Raw genomic sequence first — 16,356 nt, 5'->3', positions numbered from 1 at the left:
TTGTGTTTGTGTAGTCAAGTCTTCTATGCCAAGTCTTCTATGTGCTCTGAGTATGGCCAGGATGACCTGAGGAAAGGTAAAGCAGCCAGTTCTGCATTAGATTTTTTTTTTTTTTTTAATGTGCAGATAGACTTGATTTCCAGATAGGTTGATTGTGTACTAGGGAAATCTCCATATATCTCCACTGGGGTAGACATTTATCTGACCACGTATCATTCCAGGTATTTTTTTTTAAACTTGGGAAATTTGTAATTCTATCCTTCAATTTACTTGTTTTTTGGGGGAGAGGGAAAAAGAGCCTAGCTACAGATGGACTTTTTTTAGGAAAAGGACAGCCAGATTGCTTTCACCTGAAACACCAGTTCTACATCCAGAAGGCAATTGGATGGTCTTATGTCATGGCAGCGAGGGCTAGCATTCTGGAATCTGATTGATTTAGGGCCAATCATTAGCTTTTCTTTCTAAGTCTTAGTTTCTTTGGCTTCACAATCAGTTTTGTTATATTTCCCTTTTTAATGGCAAAGGCTTACTGAGATTAATACAGATTAAACACTTAGAACTAGGCCTAGCTGTGAGCACCAAAGAAACGGCAACTGTTGTTAAGCTGCCAGTTGGCTTTGGAAATTGGTAGAGTGTGAGGAAAAACAGAAAAGACAATTTAAATACAAAATAATGAAATAGAACCATGAGGAACACAGTCATATTTGTATATAAGCAACCCTTTGAAATAAATGAGCCTTTGAAAGATCATACAACTTATAGTGGAACCTGAAGAAAAGAGAATTATATACAACTTTAGGTAGGATCCAGTATACTCTGGGAATTGAGGAGATTTAAAAATTGTAAAATGTTATAAGAACAGATATTTTATTAAAAGGTACATGCATGAACGAGATGGATTTGGTTTCTAGGAAAACAAAATTGCAAATTTCACCCAAGAAGAAGAAAACCATAACAGGCTAATCATGGAAAAATAGAAAAAGTCAAATTTCTAACACTTCTAGAAATATTTCCAACTGTTCTAGAACGCTGAAAAAAGTGGAAGGAAAACTCAGCTCATGGTTGTGTAGCAAAAAGACCCAACCAAGGGAAAGAAAGCCACAGGACAATGTTTCTTGGGAATATGGGGTATAAAAGAACTGGATAGAATATTAGCAAGTTGTTTTCAGAAAGGTGTTACAGTAACCAGGAGCTGACTCCCAAGATTTATACCAATCCATGGCTAAATGGGATAGTAGAAAGTTTTAAGTCTTGGTGTTTAAGCTATAAAATTATCTTAAAATGTGCCTACTAGGCATTTAAGATAGAACCAACATTCATTTATGAGTATATACTTCATTCAGTAAACTAGGATTTAAAAAAGATTCCGATTTAATGTTGAAACCCATAGGCTTTCAAAATTAGAACAAAGACTAAGACAAGGAGTCTCTATTGCCTGCCTTTGTCACCTACAAACTAATTAAAACCTGGTGTCCTGGTGTATCCCAGATATGGTACTGGTGGGAGTGATATGTTACTCTCACCTTAAAGGAAAAGCAAGTTCAGAGCTTTTGATAGGGATGGTCATATGTTACTCTGGGAACCTAGCAGTGACTAGCCCAATGTACAGTAGTTCTGGTGAAGTTGACATATTACTGATAGTGCAGCAAAGCATAGGGAATGGGGCATGAGGGAAAAAGAGTAGAGCCCATGTAAGGTTTTCTCTGAGAGGATCAAGCCTAGAGGTTTGGAAGTTAGGTTTTTTTTCTCTTTCTGTTGTTGGTTTTTGTTTTGTTGGTTGTAAGGCTTGAACCTCAGGGCTTGGGCGCTGTCCCTGAGCCTCTTTGCGCTCTACCACTTGAGCCACAATGCCATTGCCAGTTTTTGAGTGGTTAATTAGAGATGAGAGTCTCACAGGGACTTTTCTGCCTGGGCTGGCTTTGAGTAGCTAGGATTACAGATAGGAGCCACCAGTGCCCAGCTCAGAAATTAGTTTTGAAGGCTTCTGTAGTAATTCACTTGACAAGTGACTGGCCTAGACCAAGGTAATGGCAGTGGTAATGGAGAAAGGTAGAGTATGACTCCAGCCATAGGCCTCAATAACTAATCAGTTGTGTTAGGGCAAGGGGAGAAATGTGGGGGTGATCACCTATGATCTCATCATGTTCCATAGTGGATGGGGACTCTAAGAAAGGCAGAAAGATGAATACAGTTTGGATGATGTGGATCTAGACAATCGGAGACAACCAAATGAATTTGTTCAGTAGTTAGTTGGACATCCAAGTATAAAGTTGAGGAAAGAGCCTCCAAATAGAAACACTAAATGCCATGGGTTAGGTAAGATTGAGCCAGAGTGAGAAAAGGGCTGGAAGAGGGGAGGCAGCAGGAGAGATGCCAGGACACTGTGCTGGGCATCACTGAGGACCTGCTCGAGCTTGGTGATTTTTAATGGGTGAGTAAGTGATAGAAATCTTGCTCCAGAGGCTTCTCCAGTGCCTTGAAACTTTCAGAGGAAGAACACTTGCATTCCGTGAGTTCTAATGATGGAGCAGATGAAGAAAAAAAGAGAGGTGCACATGTTGTAAAGGAAGAAAAGTTATCACAGCTTGCAATAGAGCACATTATTAAGAAGAAACAGTTTAGAGTTTGGAGTTTGAATTTTGGAGTGTCTGAGAGCCCTAAGAAAAGAAGGTTTTGAAATGTTAGAGTATTTGAGGCAGTGACCATTTGTTGCTTGTTTCAGAGCAGAGCAACACGTGGTGCTAAACCACCTGATTGTGTGCCTTTATAAGACCTGCAAATCCTTAGCTTGGGGCTCTCCTCCTGGGCTCCGCTGTCTCGGAGTGTAGGACGAGGCCCGAGCTGCAGCCCGTTTAAATAAACAGCTGTAGAGACTGACTCTCGGTGGTCTTCTTGTGTGTGTGTGTGTGTGTGTGTGTGTGTGTGTGTGTGTGTGTGTGGGAGGTCCTGTGACCTTTGTTCCGGTTTTAAAATGCCTCTTTGAAGGTGTTAAAAAATGAATACCTATAGATGCTCACAGCAGATAACTGTGACTATTTGTCATATAGAACACTTGGAGTGAGGATGTGTTTTGCTTGTATTTCTTGCTGTCGAACTAATAATAGTAGCTGAGTATTTGGTGGGTTTTTTTGTTTTTTTGAACATGGCAGAATGTTGGGTCAAACATATTATCATTTAACTGCGATATTGGGTAAGTTATTAGTTTCCAAAAGTGTTTCCACCTTTATAGGAAGTATTAGTGTCTTCCTTATGGGGGTCATATTGATTCAGTGTGAAAATGTGTCAGGAACACAAACAAACAACCGCAAAACCAAAACAGTCTCTAGGAGCTAAGAGCTGCCCTCAGTATTTTAACAGCTGTCTTAAATACCAGGGAAAACAAAATACATTCACTACCACAATTAAATGAACTAAAATATCATGTAATAAATGTAGGAAATACTTAGGACCAGTGGGAAGAAAACTCAAAGGATGTAGCAGAGGATAAAGGAGGTGAAGGAAGGACAGGACTACAGATATCCCATGATCCCCTAGGGCAAGAAAGCTGCATTTTCAGATCAGAGGAAACACTGGTAGTTGGCAAGCCACTTAAGGAAATAACAGCAGTTAGATTTCTGCCCTAAATTATGGAGAGATATAGTAAAACATTTAGTGTAAAAAGTAAGAACACATAAACTATTTGGTCTTTAGATGAGAAGGAATTTCTAAGTAAAACGGTAAGGCTGAAAGTATACATAAAAAAATCTCTAAAAAAAAATTGTATGTAACCAGCTGTCAGGGGCTCACACATGTTATCCTAGTTACTCAGGAGGCTGAGATCTAAGGATTTCGGTTTGAAGCCAGCCTGGACAGGAAAGTTTGTGAGCCTCTTATCTCCAATTAAGTACCCAAAACTAGCCAGAAGTGGATTTGTGGCTCACTTGGTAGAGTTCTAGCCTTGATCACAAAAGCTCAGGGACAGCATCCAGGCCCTAAACCCAAGCCCCAGGACTGGCACACACACAAAAAGTTGTATGTAGATATAAACAGGCAATATTTTAAGAAAAACATAAGGTTATAATACTTAGGGCAAAATAATGACCTTTTTTGTTTTTTTGTGGTATTAGAGTTTGAATATGTTTGCTAGGCAAGTGCTTTACCACTTGAGCCTCCACCTTCAGCCCCTCTTTGCTTTATTTTTCAGATAGGCTCTCATGTTTTTGGCCTGAACTAGTCTTGGATCACAGTGTTCTTACCTATGCCTCCTGCGCATATGGCATCTGCCACCGTGCCTGATTTATCATTGAGATGGAGCCTTCCTAATTTTACCCTGGGCTAAAAGTGAGCTATGCTCCTTTCAATCCTACCTCCCAGACACTGAGGTTACAGAGGTGAGCCATGGCACCCAGCCAGAAGAATTACCTTAATTAAAAACTCTTCAGGTCTGAGGCATGGCTCAAGTAGTTAGATACTTGCTTAGCAAGTGCAAGGCCTTAAATTCAGTACCCTCTAAAAATGAATTTAAAAAACAAAAACTCCCAATGAATCAAAAAGACTACTGTTCTAATTAAAAAAATGTATTGACTTAGAGCCCAGTACCAGTGGCTCACGCCTGTAATCTTAGCTACTCAGAAAGTTGAGATCTGAGGATCGCTGTTCAAAGCTAGTTCAGGCAGAAAAGTCCCTGTGAGACTCTTATCTCTGATTAACCACTTAAAAACTGGAAATGGCTCTGTGGCCAGGGGTAGAGTGCTAGCCTTGAGCAGAGAGGCTTAAGGACGGTGCCCAGGCCCTGAGTTCAAGCCCCATAACTGACAAAAAAATTAGCATAACATATTACAAGATATTCACAAAGGAAGTGAGAAAAATGTAATAATTTTAAAAGTGATTTAAAAATTCCAGTTTAAGTACATTTTTTTTTTATCATGGCAAGGATTAAAAAAAAACACCTTATCAATAGGATGGGTGGGCTTGGAGCGTGCAAGTGGTCTAAACAGGTGCTGCCTATCTAGAGAGGTCTTTAAAAGGGAGGTCATTTGACAAGCTCAAAAACACAATTGTGTTATGGTAGAATTTGGGGGAACTACAGCTGGGAAAAAATGTTAGCTCAATGACTATCATTAGATTTATTAATTATGTACCTCAAAAGGATAATGAGTAACTGTTAAAAAGTGTTCAGGTGTAGATGCATTGGAAGGGAAAGGCATTCCTACTCTTGTTGATCAGGAAAGGGGAAAGGCAGGTTTGAATTCCATTTTTGTTGTTAAAATGTGTATATTTGCATACTTGGCATACTTCAAGCTCCAAGACTTCAAGGAGACAGAGTTGGTTCATCTTTCTTATTAGTGTTAGTATTTGTAGGGATTGAAATCAGCCCAAATTTTGCTTCACTATGTGGTCATACTCAAGCCTGGAGTTCCAAAAAGATGGTTAGGGGAGCTGCTGCTGCTCCACTGCTAGACGAGAAAGATTTGAGACTGGAATTCTCATTGCTGCAATTGTCTACACAGGTTGATTTCTAAATATTTCCCAAATATCTTTCTCTTCTAGGAGTTACAGCTTAGCGGGTGTCGCTGAACCTACAGGATGCACACCAGAATTACCTGGAGAGACTATTAAAAATACAGATTCTTGGGCCCCAGCCACAGAGGTTGTCAATCAGTAAGTAGATCTGTAGGGTCAAGGAATTCATAGTTTTTTACAAAAGTAAACTTGAGAATCTGATGCTAGCAGACTAGTCTTGGGGAATCATTGGTTTAATAAACGTAAGTGTCACAGATGGCATGGCATCTCTCTTAGATGAAAAGAGTGCACCAGATAGTTTATGAAGGGAAGAGCATGGCTAACTAACAACTCACTTTCTTCATTTGCTTTCAAGTCGGTCCCCCAGCAGGGAGAAGAAGAGAGCTCGTTGGGAGGAAGAAAAAGACAGATGGAGTGACAGCCAGAGTTCTGGCAAAGAAAAGAACTATACCTCCATCAAGGAGAAGGAATCAGAGGAGATGCTGCCTGACAAAAACGAGGAGGAAGAAGAGGAGCTCCTTAAACCTGTGTGGATTCGATGCACCCATTCAGAAAACTACTACTCCAGCGACCCCATGGATCAGGTGGTAGGTCTGAAAGAGGAGCGAAGCTGTAGACCAGGGCTTCTCTTCCTAGCACTCCTGGCATTTTGGGCCAGCTAGTTCTTTGTGGGGCTTCCCTGTGTATTGTAGCATCTTGCATAGCATCTATGTGTCTGCCCATTAGATGCTAGTTGCACTTTCTGTGATGACAACCAAAACAACCTTCAGAGGTTGCTATATGTCACTGGGGGACTGGAGGGAGGGAGGAAGGGAGGGAGAGAAAGGGAGGGATCACTACTACAGATGTAGGCTGTTATAAAACAAACAAAAAACGAAGGCCAAGCATGCAATAGGTTAAATAAATACCTATTCTACATGTTTTTGGACACTGATAGTTTTGATATGGGGATTTCCTAAGGTCTCACCTGTGACTAATTCAGCCAGTTTTGTGGTGTTTATTATGTGTATGTGTTTTTCTCCCTAAATGGGAAATAAGGAAGAATCTGTTTGTCTTTTTTTTTTTTTTTTTCAGTTTGAGACTAGGACTTGAATTCAGTACCTGATGCTTTTGCTCATGGGCTGGTACTCTAACAACTGAACCATGCCTCCAACTTCTGAATTTGTCTTTATTTTTATTTTTTATTTTATTTATTCATTTTATTTTTTTGTTTTGGCCAGTCATGGGGCCTGAACTCTGGTTCTGGGCACTGTCCCTCACCTCTTCAGCTCAAGGCTAGTGCTCTACCACTCGAGCCATAACACCACTTCTGGCTTTTTCTGCTTATGTGGTGCTGAGGAATCGAACCCAAGGCCTCGTGCATGCAAGGCAAGCATTCTACCACTGAGCCACTTTCCCAGCCCTATTTTTTATTTTTATTTTTGTCAGTCTTGGGTCTTGAACTCTGGTCCTAGGTGCTGTCCCTGAGCTCTTCAGCTTAAGGCTAGCGCACTACCACTCGAGCCACAGCACCACTTCCAGCCTTTTCTGCTTATATGATGCTGAGGAATTGAACCGAGGACCTCATGCATGCAACGCAAGCACTCTACCACTGAGCCACCTTCTCAGCCCAAGTTTGTCTTTTTAAAGCACATCATTGAGCAAGAAAGAGTTCAGCTGATGGGTGCTAGTGGCTCACTCCTGTAATCCTAGCTACTCAGGAGGCTGAGATCTGAAGATTATGGCTTAAAGCTAGCCCAAGCAAGAAAGTCTGTGAGACTCTTATGTCCAGTTAACCACCAATAACCTAAAGAGGAGCTGTGGATCAAGTGGTAGAGTTCTAGCCAAAAGCTCAGAAATAGTGACGAAGTCCTAAGCGTTAAGCCCCAGGACCAGCACACACACATACACACACACGCAAGATCATCAGCTAGATTAAGTTTCCTTTGTTTCTTGGCTGACGTGGAGAAGGGGAACTGTGGTTGCTTTTGCTGAGTGTGGAGAAGTCGCTGTGTTCACATGCTGCTGGACACAGGTCCCATGCAGTTCTGTAGCCAAGTCATTGCCATACAGATACTTCACTTTGCTTTTCTTTCTTCCACCCTTATTTTCCTTTCCATCACACTCTCATCTCTTTCTTTTTTATCTGTAGGCTTTATGCCTTCAATCCCTCCTCTTAATATGGGCCTGTTGATCACAAGGTAGATACATAACATATGTGAGATGAATATGAGAGTGAGGAATGACTATGTACAGATTTGGGGCATAAGAAGTTAGGGATAAGAGGACTGGGTTATGTTGTTCACAGTTTTGTAAACATATAGGTGTTCTTTGACTTATGATGGGGTAATATAGTGAATCACTTATTAATCTAACGTATCTTAAGTCCCAAATGCACTTAATACGTAATAACAAGTGTTATGGATAAGCCCATCCCACCTTAAATATGCTCGAACACTTAAATTAGCCTGTAGCTGGGGGAAAAAAAGCACTCTGTAATGCAGAATGAATGTCCCATATAATACACTGGATGCGTGACTCCACCTGTGCTGATGGCACAGTACCTCACAGTGTTGCTGTGTCCCCTCGTGATGATGTGGCCAACAGCAGTGCAGGACCGTGTCATAGCACAGTGCAGACTTGAGAATAAAAACATCCAAATCCAAAACGTGAAGTATAGTTTCTGTGGAATGTGCATTGCTTTTGCGTTTTTAAAGTTCAAAATATCTTAAGTGAAGGACCTTTCGTGGCTTCTTTGTCTGAACTTGAAAGGAGAACTCCTTCCTTTTGTAAGAAGAAAGCCTGAGAAATCCCTACTAGTGGGGATATTTTGTTTGATGAATCAGAACAGGCTTTTAAGTCATAGGTCACATGCTGCAGTGAAAGGAAAGCTCTTGAGCTAAGTTCTGTACTCCATGTGTCTCTTATTACCTTAGTTAATCCTCAAACATCCCTGGCAAAAATGCATTCTGTCTGGTATGCTGCTGTGAGTCATGATACCTGGCTTAAATGTGTCTTAAATGAGCCAAGTTTACTTGTCTTGGAACAGGCGTGTGGAGGAAAGCCATGGCCAGTGTTTGCTCCGTGGCTCAGGGATGGCCAGGCTCTGCTGCCTCCTGAGCAGCCTCGATGATAGCAGGATGATGAGCACCTGGACAGCCCATCTTACACACCTGTGTGCACCCAGGAATTGTGAGGGCATGATGGGAAGCCTTCCACTACAACGGTGCCCAGGCTACCCTTTCTATCTCTTTGCCAGGCTGTTGTCTGCTTCAGAAATTTGTTTTCCTTGCTGTTACAAAATTCCCTGTGTTGAATGGTTTCAAACATCACACATTTCTCTTTACACAGCACCGGAGGTCATAAGTCCAATTTGGGGGCTCACTGGCTAAATCATGGTGTTGGCAGGGCTGTGTTCCCTTCTGTAGCTGTGGAGAAAAATCAATTGTCTTGCTCATTCAGATGGCACAGTTAGGTTCAATGGGGCTGTAGGACAGAGGTTCTTGTTTCCTTGCTTGCTGTCCTGGAAGCTACCTGAATTTCTTTGCTTGTGGATCCCTTCCATCTTCAAGGCCAGCAGTGCAGTTCAAGTTCCTCTCATGTCTTGAATACCTCCTGCCAGCCTCTTCTGTGGCATTGTTGACTCCTGTTGGCAGAGGTTCTCTGCTCTTATGGGGTCCACTTGTAATCCAAGATGATTTCTCCATCTCAAATTCTATAACCTTCCTAGCTCAAGCCCTTTCTCCCAGTTGACTCCTGTTGGCAGAGGTTCTCTGCTCTTATGGGGTCCACTTGTAATCCAAGATGATTTCTCCATCTCAAATTCTATAACCTTCCTAGCTCAAGCCCTTTCTCCCATGTAAGGCAATGGGCTGTCACTCTGCTACCTATGCTTCCTGTGTAGCTGGGATTACAGGCCTGAATTACTAGGCCTGGCTGGCATTCATCAAACAACAAAAACTAAGGAATTGAGTGCGGAGGGTTTAAACTTGTAAAGCTGCGTTAGTCTTACATAGTTACAGACATATTGTTAGAAGGGAGGCTAATAAGCTTCATGGCCTGAACATCTATCTGTGTTTTTTTTTCCCCCTCTGGCACAGACATGGTGTTATGGAATGTCAGAACTATCATGGCCTTGAGAAAAAGCAATTAGCTCTACTTTTGGGTAGTAGATGTTATGATTTGCCTTTGTTCTGTTTTAATAGTTGTAAGTTCTGCTTTTTGCATTTTGATATTACCAACTTGAAGATGGGCATTTAAAGTGATATATTCTGGGAGAGAATAGGTAGAATGAAGAACTTCATCTAGTAGTTTGTGGTGAGAAGGTGGGAGGGGAAGATTTATTGACTATTTTTTTTTTTTTCCTGAAGGCCAGGGTCAAGGGGCATAGATGAATGAGTAATATTCCTAAACGACAGCCAAGTATGCTTATGTGAAGACTATCAGCCATCCAAGTGTGTTTGATTTAGAAGATCATTGCCAGCATTGGGCATTTTGTTTTTAGTGCTTGTTCAGTTGGGAGTTGAAAAATGGTATCTTGCTGTTAAAAATTCTTTGATAAATTATAATATCCGTCTCTGATGTGGTCAATATTTATATAGTTCCTCCTTTTGATCTTTTATTCTGCAAAGGGAGATTCTACTGTAGTTGGAACAAGTAGGCTCCGAGACTTGTACGACAAATTTGAAGAAGAATTGGGGAGCAGACAAGAAAAGGCCAAGGCTGCTAGGCCTCCGTGGGAGCCTCCGAAGACGAAGCTAGATGAAGATTTAGGTGAGTGGAAGAGCCATTAGGCCAAGACTTTGTGCTTCTATTATTGCTTAATCCTAGCCCTTTTGGAAGCATCCCTAAACTGAAATCTTCTCTTTTTCTTCTCATTTAGTTATAGTCAGCAAACCTACACAGCAATGGAATCATCCTTCCTTCTTTCTTATACTATTTTTCCCAAATTTCTGTTCATCAGACTGTGAGAAGTCTCATTTCTAAGACTTGCTAGCACAGTGTTGTTTCCTGCCAAGCTGGGCAGTCTTTGTATGGGAAGGGGTCAGGGTCCAGGGTCCAGAGTCCAGTCTCCAGTCCTAGGCTCAGGCCTGAAGATGGGCTGGTGGCCTTTCCCTGCCAGTCTTCTTTTGTCAGGTGCTCCTGGTTTGATGAAGAAACAGTAACTGTGGCCCACCTCTGTTGGAAGGCTTCTCTCTGCTCATGTAGACAGTTTCTACCCATTTTCATTTCATCAGTTCTGTGGGTCCAAATAGATGGTGGCAACTTTGAGGATGGAGATGCTTTTTTTTTTTCTACTTTGTATCCCCAGACCTAACAGAAAGCTGTGCGCACATGAGACCTTCCATGTGCTATCCTTACCTGTTCCTCCTGGCTCTTGTCTGCCCTCCTTTATTGTGTCTGCTATTAAAGTCTGTACCCACATAGATAGAAGTACTGACTCCAAAGCCCAGTGGCCTGACTCAGAATCTCTGCTCCACACACTTTTTTTTTTTTTTTTTTTTTTTTTTTTTTTCGTCCGGTCGTGGGGCCTGAACTCTGGGCCTGGGCGCTGTCCCTTAGCTCTTCAGCTCAAGGCTAGCGCTGTACCACTTGATCCACAGTGCCACTTCCGGCTTTTTTCCTTTTTGCTTATGTGGTGCTGGGGAGAATCAAACCCAGGGCCTCAGGCATGCAAGGCAAGCGCTCTACCACTGAGCCACCTTCCCAGCCCCTGCTCCACACACTTTTTAAGTGGCCTGGGCACAAGACTTGGGGCAAATCATTTAATCACTCTGTTCTTTAGTTTTTCCTGGTAAATGGGGATGACAATAGTGTGTATGTCATGTAGTACACATACACAGAGCTCTGATTTTGTATTTTATTATTCTGCTACTGCTACAATTGATTTTTCTTCTGTAGGATTAATCTTAATTTCTAACTTTAAAAAATCATGGCAAAATACACACAACAAACATTTTTATCTTAACTATTTTTAACTGGCCAGTTAAGTACATTCACATTGTTGGCAACCTATTTCCAGATCTCTCTTCTTATGTAACTGAAACTTTGGACTTAAGTAGCAGTGTCTCTGCAGAAAGCCCATTCCTCCAGCCCTAACAGTGACTACCACTTTCTGTCCCTAAATTTGACAGTTTTTAGTAAGTGGAATCATGCAATGTTTGTCTCCCCCCTCCCCTCCCCCCCCCGCCCTCCTCCCGGGATCTATGGGGCTTCAATTTAGGGCTTGGGCACTGTCCCTGAGCTTTTGCTCTCAAGGATGGTACTCTACCACTTTGAGCCACAGTGCCACTTCTGATTTTCTGTTGGTTAATTGGGGATAAGAGTCTCACAGACTTTATTGCTCAGGGTGGCTTTGAACCACAATCCTCAGATCTCAGCCTCCTGAGTAGTTAGGATTATAGGTGTGAGCCACTGTGGCCCGGGTCACTTTATTGTACTTTATTATACTACTTTATTGTACTTCTTATATTTCACGGAATTTGTATAATTCTGTCTTTCTATGCATTCGCTTTCTAGGACTAAAATCTTTTATTGCTGCTACTTAGGTAAAGCAATGTAAGATTGTCAGTGTTGCATTTGTGGGCTCAGTCTGGCATTTGCAGTGCTCTCAATCCCTAACCTCTCAGGGTTCTGTGGAGCTGTTGCTATAGCCGGAGAGCTCTTTCCCTTCGTGTTCTACCTGCAGGGCTCTTCTCCATTCTTCTTCTCCTTTCATGGCTGACTCACATGTACTGTATCTGTGAAGTTGTTTCTTGTGTGCACATGTATGCCAGTACCTCAGGCCCCTGTATGCTGTCTCTTAGTTTTTTCCCTCAAGGCTAGTGATCTACCACTTGAGTCACAGCTACACTTCTGGCTTTTGGGTGGTTAATTAGAGATAGTCTTACAGAATTTCTTGCTTAGTCTGGTTTTGAACCCAAATCTTAAAATCTCAGCCTCCTAAGTAGCCACCAGCATTGAAATACTTGTTTTTGTTATTGTTTTTTGCCCGTCCTGGGGCGGCTTGAGCTCAGGCCCTGAGCACTGTACCTTTTACTCAAGGTTAGCACTCTACCACTTGAGCCACGATGTTACTTCTGGCTTTTTCTGTTTATGTGGTACTGAGGAATCGAACCCAGGGCCAAACCCAGGGCTTCATGCATGCTAGGCAAGCACTCTACTACTAAGCCACATTCCCAGCCCCTTGACATAGTTTTTAAAGTATGAATCTCCATTACTATGTTAATTTATCCACTTATTAGGTCTTGGTTTTTTTTGTAAAAAAAAAATAATTTTGTTTACCCAGTTACATTATGACTTAGCATTACATGCTATGTATCTATGTTTTTCTCATGGCATTGCTTAGCAGTGGGTTATAGAGCTGTCCCTCAGATAGTTGCTTAGGCGTAGAGGCTCAGGTCATTTGGAAGTCTGCACAAAAACCATTTGATTGATTTCTGCAACTTCTGTGCTTTCTCCACCCTGTGTTAGAGAGCGCCAGCGATTCAGAATGTGAGTCTGACGAGGACAGCACCTGCTCTAGCAGCTCAGACTCTGAGGTGTTTGATGTCATCGCAGAAATTAAGCGCAAAAAGGCCCACCCCGACCGACTTCATGATGAACTGTGGTACAACGACCCAGGCCAGGTACGAGTATTTTTATGCTCTTGCTAGGAAGGTTGTGAACCCACACATCACATTTATGGCTCTGGGCTCAGAAGATGCATGTTGGCCAGTACTGAAATGGAATTGTACTCAGAGGGTTGTGTGTCATTTTTGTAGGACTTATTTCTTTTGGGCTTCAGAGCTCAGCAGCAAAGCATAAGCATCTGAGCAGCCGATCCTTGAATCATGGTTGATGATGTTGGTAAATTCTCTGTTGGGGAGCATGATAATGGTGCTGCATCATTAAGGTAGAGATGGATGGTAGGATGAGGGGGTCAGGGAACTTGTAGGTCTTTTGAAAAGCAGTTCACCTGGAAGGGATCTTGCTATGAAAGAGTAAACAAAATTGTCCTATAAAATTCCATTTTTCTTAACTGGTCACAGGTACGAGCTCTTCCAAATTTTCTTCCTTGCCAGGCCGGTTTGAGCTGATGACTTCAGCCATTTTTATTTTCAGTTACTAGTTTCTTTGGAAATGAAACATCCTTTTTCCTTTCTTCTCTTTTCCCTTTCTCTTTTCCTCTCTCTCTGTTCTGAGACAGGCTAGCCCAGGCTAGCCTCAGACTTGTGATCTTCCTGTCTCAGCATCCAGAGAGTTGGGATTAAAAATGAGTGTCACTGTGCCCAACTCTTTAGGCTGGGCACTAGGGGTTCACACTTGTCATCTCAGTTACTAAGGAGGCTGAGATGTGAGGATTGAGGTTTGAAGCTGGCCTATTGAGATTTCATCTCTAATTAACCAGCAAAATTCTGGATTGGAGGCCTGGGTCAAGTGGTTTGGCAGTGGCTCTGAGCAAGAAAGCCAAGTGCGTGCATAAGTTCAAGTCACTGGCACACACACAAACCGTATCTTTATAAAGGATTTGTGTTTTATAAATATGTAGTACATAGAAAGGTATGTATGTGAGATGATTAAGAACAATATAAAACCTAATTTTTTTTTTGCCTAAATGTTTTGTAATTTAACGTATTTTGGGAATAACTTCTGTGTTAGTTAAGAATGCTCTTCTGGTTCTTAGATGCTAGCTATTTAAATATTTTTTGATAGGATTAATTCAGAATGAATGACAAAAATGTGGCTTATAGTGGGTTGGAATTGAATGAAAATGTTTGCAAACTTGTTGAATTATAATTTACACAATAGAATTTACTCGTAGGTTTACAATCCAGTGTTTTGAACTGCCTGAGTTACACAACCTTTGTCTCAATCTAATTTTGGAGCATTTAAAAAAAAAATCTTCCATAACAATCCTTTCCCCATTTAAGTCTTTATCATTGGCTGTCATTTTTTTCTGGTTTAGAAGCATCCATCTCAATTTCTGTGGATTTTCAGTGATTGACTAGAGTGTCTATATTGGTTCACTATTCTGCTTATTTTATTTGGGTTTCTGGTCTCTGTGTAGCTGATTATAAAAGGCTGTAGGAGCCCAGACCTTGGTAAAAGGCAAACATGTAGGCTGTCTGCTCCCCTGGAAATCAGAGAGCACTCTGAGATCTCTACATTTTTTTTTTTTTAATCACTAGAAGTTATGACCAGCCTTAGGAGAGTGTTATGATTTTTGATGGAAGTTTATTACATCTGTTATTTGCCACCAGCTGTTACTTTAGATAATATCATAACAATATGTTTTAGATAATAATGTTATTTTTCTGCCATACCATTTGGCACCTTAGATTTCCCAAAAGGTTAAAGAAAGTTAAAGCTTTTCACTTTATTCTTTCTTTCCTTTTTTTTTTTTTTTTTTTTTTTCCCAGTGCTGGCTTAAACTCTGGGCCTGGGTGCTGTCCCTGAGCTCCTTTTGCTCAAGGCTAGCCCTCTACCGCTTGAGCCACAGTACCACTTTCAGCTTTTTCTGTGTATGTGGTCCTGAGGAATTGAACCCAGGGCTTCATGCATGCAAGGCAAGCACTCTACCCCTAAGCCACATTCCCAGCCCACTTTACTGTTTCTTTTCAAAGACTTTCTTTTTTAGATTCTTTTCATTTATATTTTAATTGGATATATTAAGACACAAATATGTTTAAGTCTGTATCAGCATCCCTTGGTGTCCAAAGTGATTGATTCAATAGGAATGTCTATTACTGTTAGAGTCCCTTTACTATAATATTTGCATATAATATACACATACCTTTTCCTACACTTAAAATCATCTCTAGATGGTTTCTAATGCCTAATATAAGTAGTTGTTACAGTGTATTATTTAGAGGATGATAAGAAAAAGAAGGTCCACTCCTGTCCAGTATGTTGATGTTGGATAAATGGCTAAAGTTGTTTTTTAAAACTCTAGATTTTGATTTGGTTCTCCTTTGGTCTTTCAACTTACGTAAATGATCTGGTATAATATGGCTTCCTGCCTTCCTTTTTTTTTTTTTTGTCGACCATGGGGTTTGAACTCAGGGCTTGGGCACTGTGCCTGCACTCTTCAGCTCAAGACAAGCGCTCTACCACTTGAGACACAGTGCCACTCCTGGTTTTCTAGTGGTTTATTGGAGATAAAAAGGTCTCACGGACTTTCCTACCTGGGCTGGCTTTGAACTGTGATCCTCAGATCTCAGCCTCCTGAGTAGCTAGGATTACAGGTATGAGCCACTGATGCCCAGCTCCTTTCTTTTTTTTTGAGGGGGTGCTTTTTCTGGCTCTTTATGTTTCTCCATTAAGAAGCCTTTCCTGACCCACTCATGACAACTACAGTACTGTGGTACATCCACGTAGATGGATTTTCTTTTTCTTTGGAAGTACCAAGCATATCTTTGTGTTCTCCTATCCAGAGTTCATGTCCTCAGAGTTCACAAACCTTGTGCTATTTATCCTACCCATGCTTAGAACTCAGTTCTTTTTTTTTTGGGTCCGGTTGTGGGGCCTGAACTCTGGGCCTGGGCGCTGTCCCTCAGCTCTTCAGCTCAAGGCTAGTGCTCTACCACTTGAGCCATAGCGCCACTTCTGGCTTTTTTTCTTTTTGCTTATGTGGTGCTGGGGAATCGAACCCAGGGCCTCAGGCATGCAAGGCAAGTGCTCTACCACTGAGCCACCTTCCCAGCCCTAGAACTCAGTTCTGTCTGTGAGACATCCTAATTGACTCAAGGTGTCTGGGGCTCAAGATAGTAAAATTAATTCAGGTTAAAGAAGATGTAGTCTTGGGGCTGGGAAGGTGGCTCAGTGGTAGAGCGCTTGCCTTGCATGCATGAGGCCCTGGGTTCGATTCCTCAGCACCCAATAAACAAAAAGAAA

At 41.6% G+C, this 16,356-nt stretch overlaps 1 protein-coding gene across 2 annotated transcripts in view; it reads left to right on the top strand.

Annotated features, from left to right (window-relative positions):
* The window catches only part of Drosha (drosha ribonuclease III), a 129,922-nt gene that overhangs the window by 12,037 nt on the left and 101,529 nt on the right, over nt 1–16,356 (top strand). For both annotated transcript variants that reach the window (XM_070040962.1, XM_070040961.1), the window contains exons 6-9: nt 5,530–5,640; nt 5,858–6,089; nt 10,113–10,254; nt 12,955–13,109. In XM_070040962.1, coding sequence (XP_069897063.1) covers nt 5,530–5,640; nt 5,858–6,089; nt 10,113–10,254; nt 12,955–13,109 — 640 coding nt within the window. The remainder of the gene's footprint in view (nt 1–5,529; nt 5,641–5,857; nt 6,090–10,112; nt 10,255–12,954; nt 13,110–16,356) is intronic.

The sequence above is a fragment of the Dipodomys merriami genome, unplaced genomic scaffold (assembly GCF_024711535.1).
Source record: "Dipodomys merriami isolate MVZ:Mamm:240054 unplaced genomic scaffold, mDipMer1.0.p SCAF_30, whole genome shotgun sequence".
In the NCBI taxonomy this organism is placed as follows: domain Eukaryota; kingdom Metazoa; phylum Chordata; class Mammalia; order Rodentia; family Heteromyidae; genus Dipodomys; species Dipodomys merriami.
The sequence above is the reverse complement of the archived record's forward strand: the minus strand, read 5'-3'. Positions and strand labels throughout refer to the sequence as shown.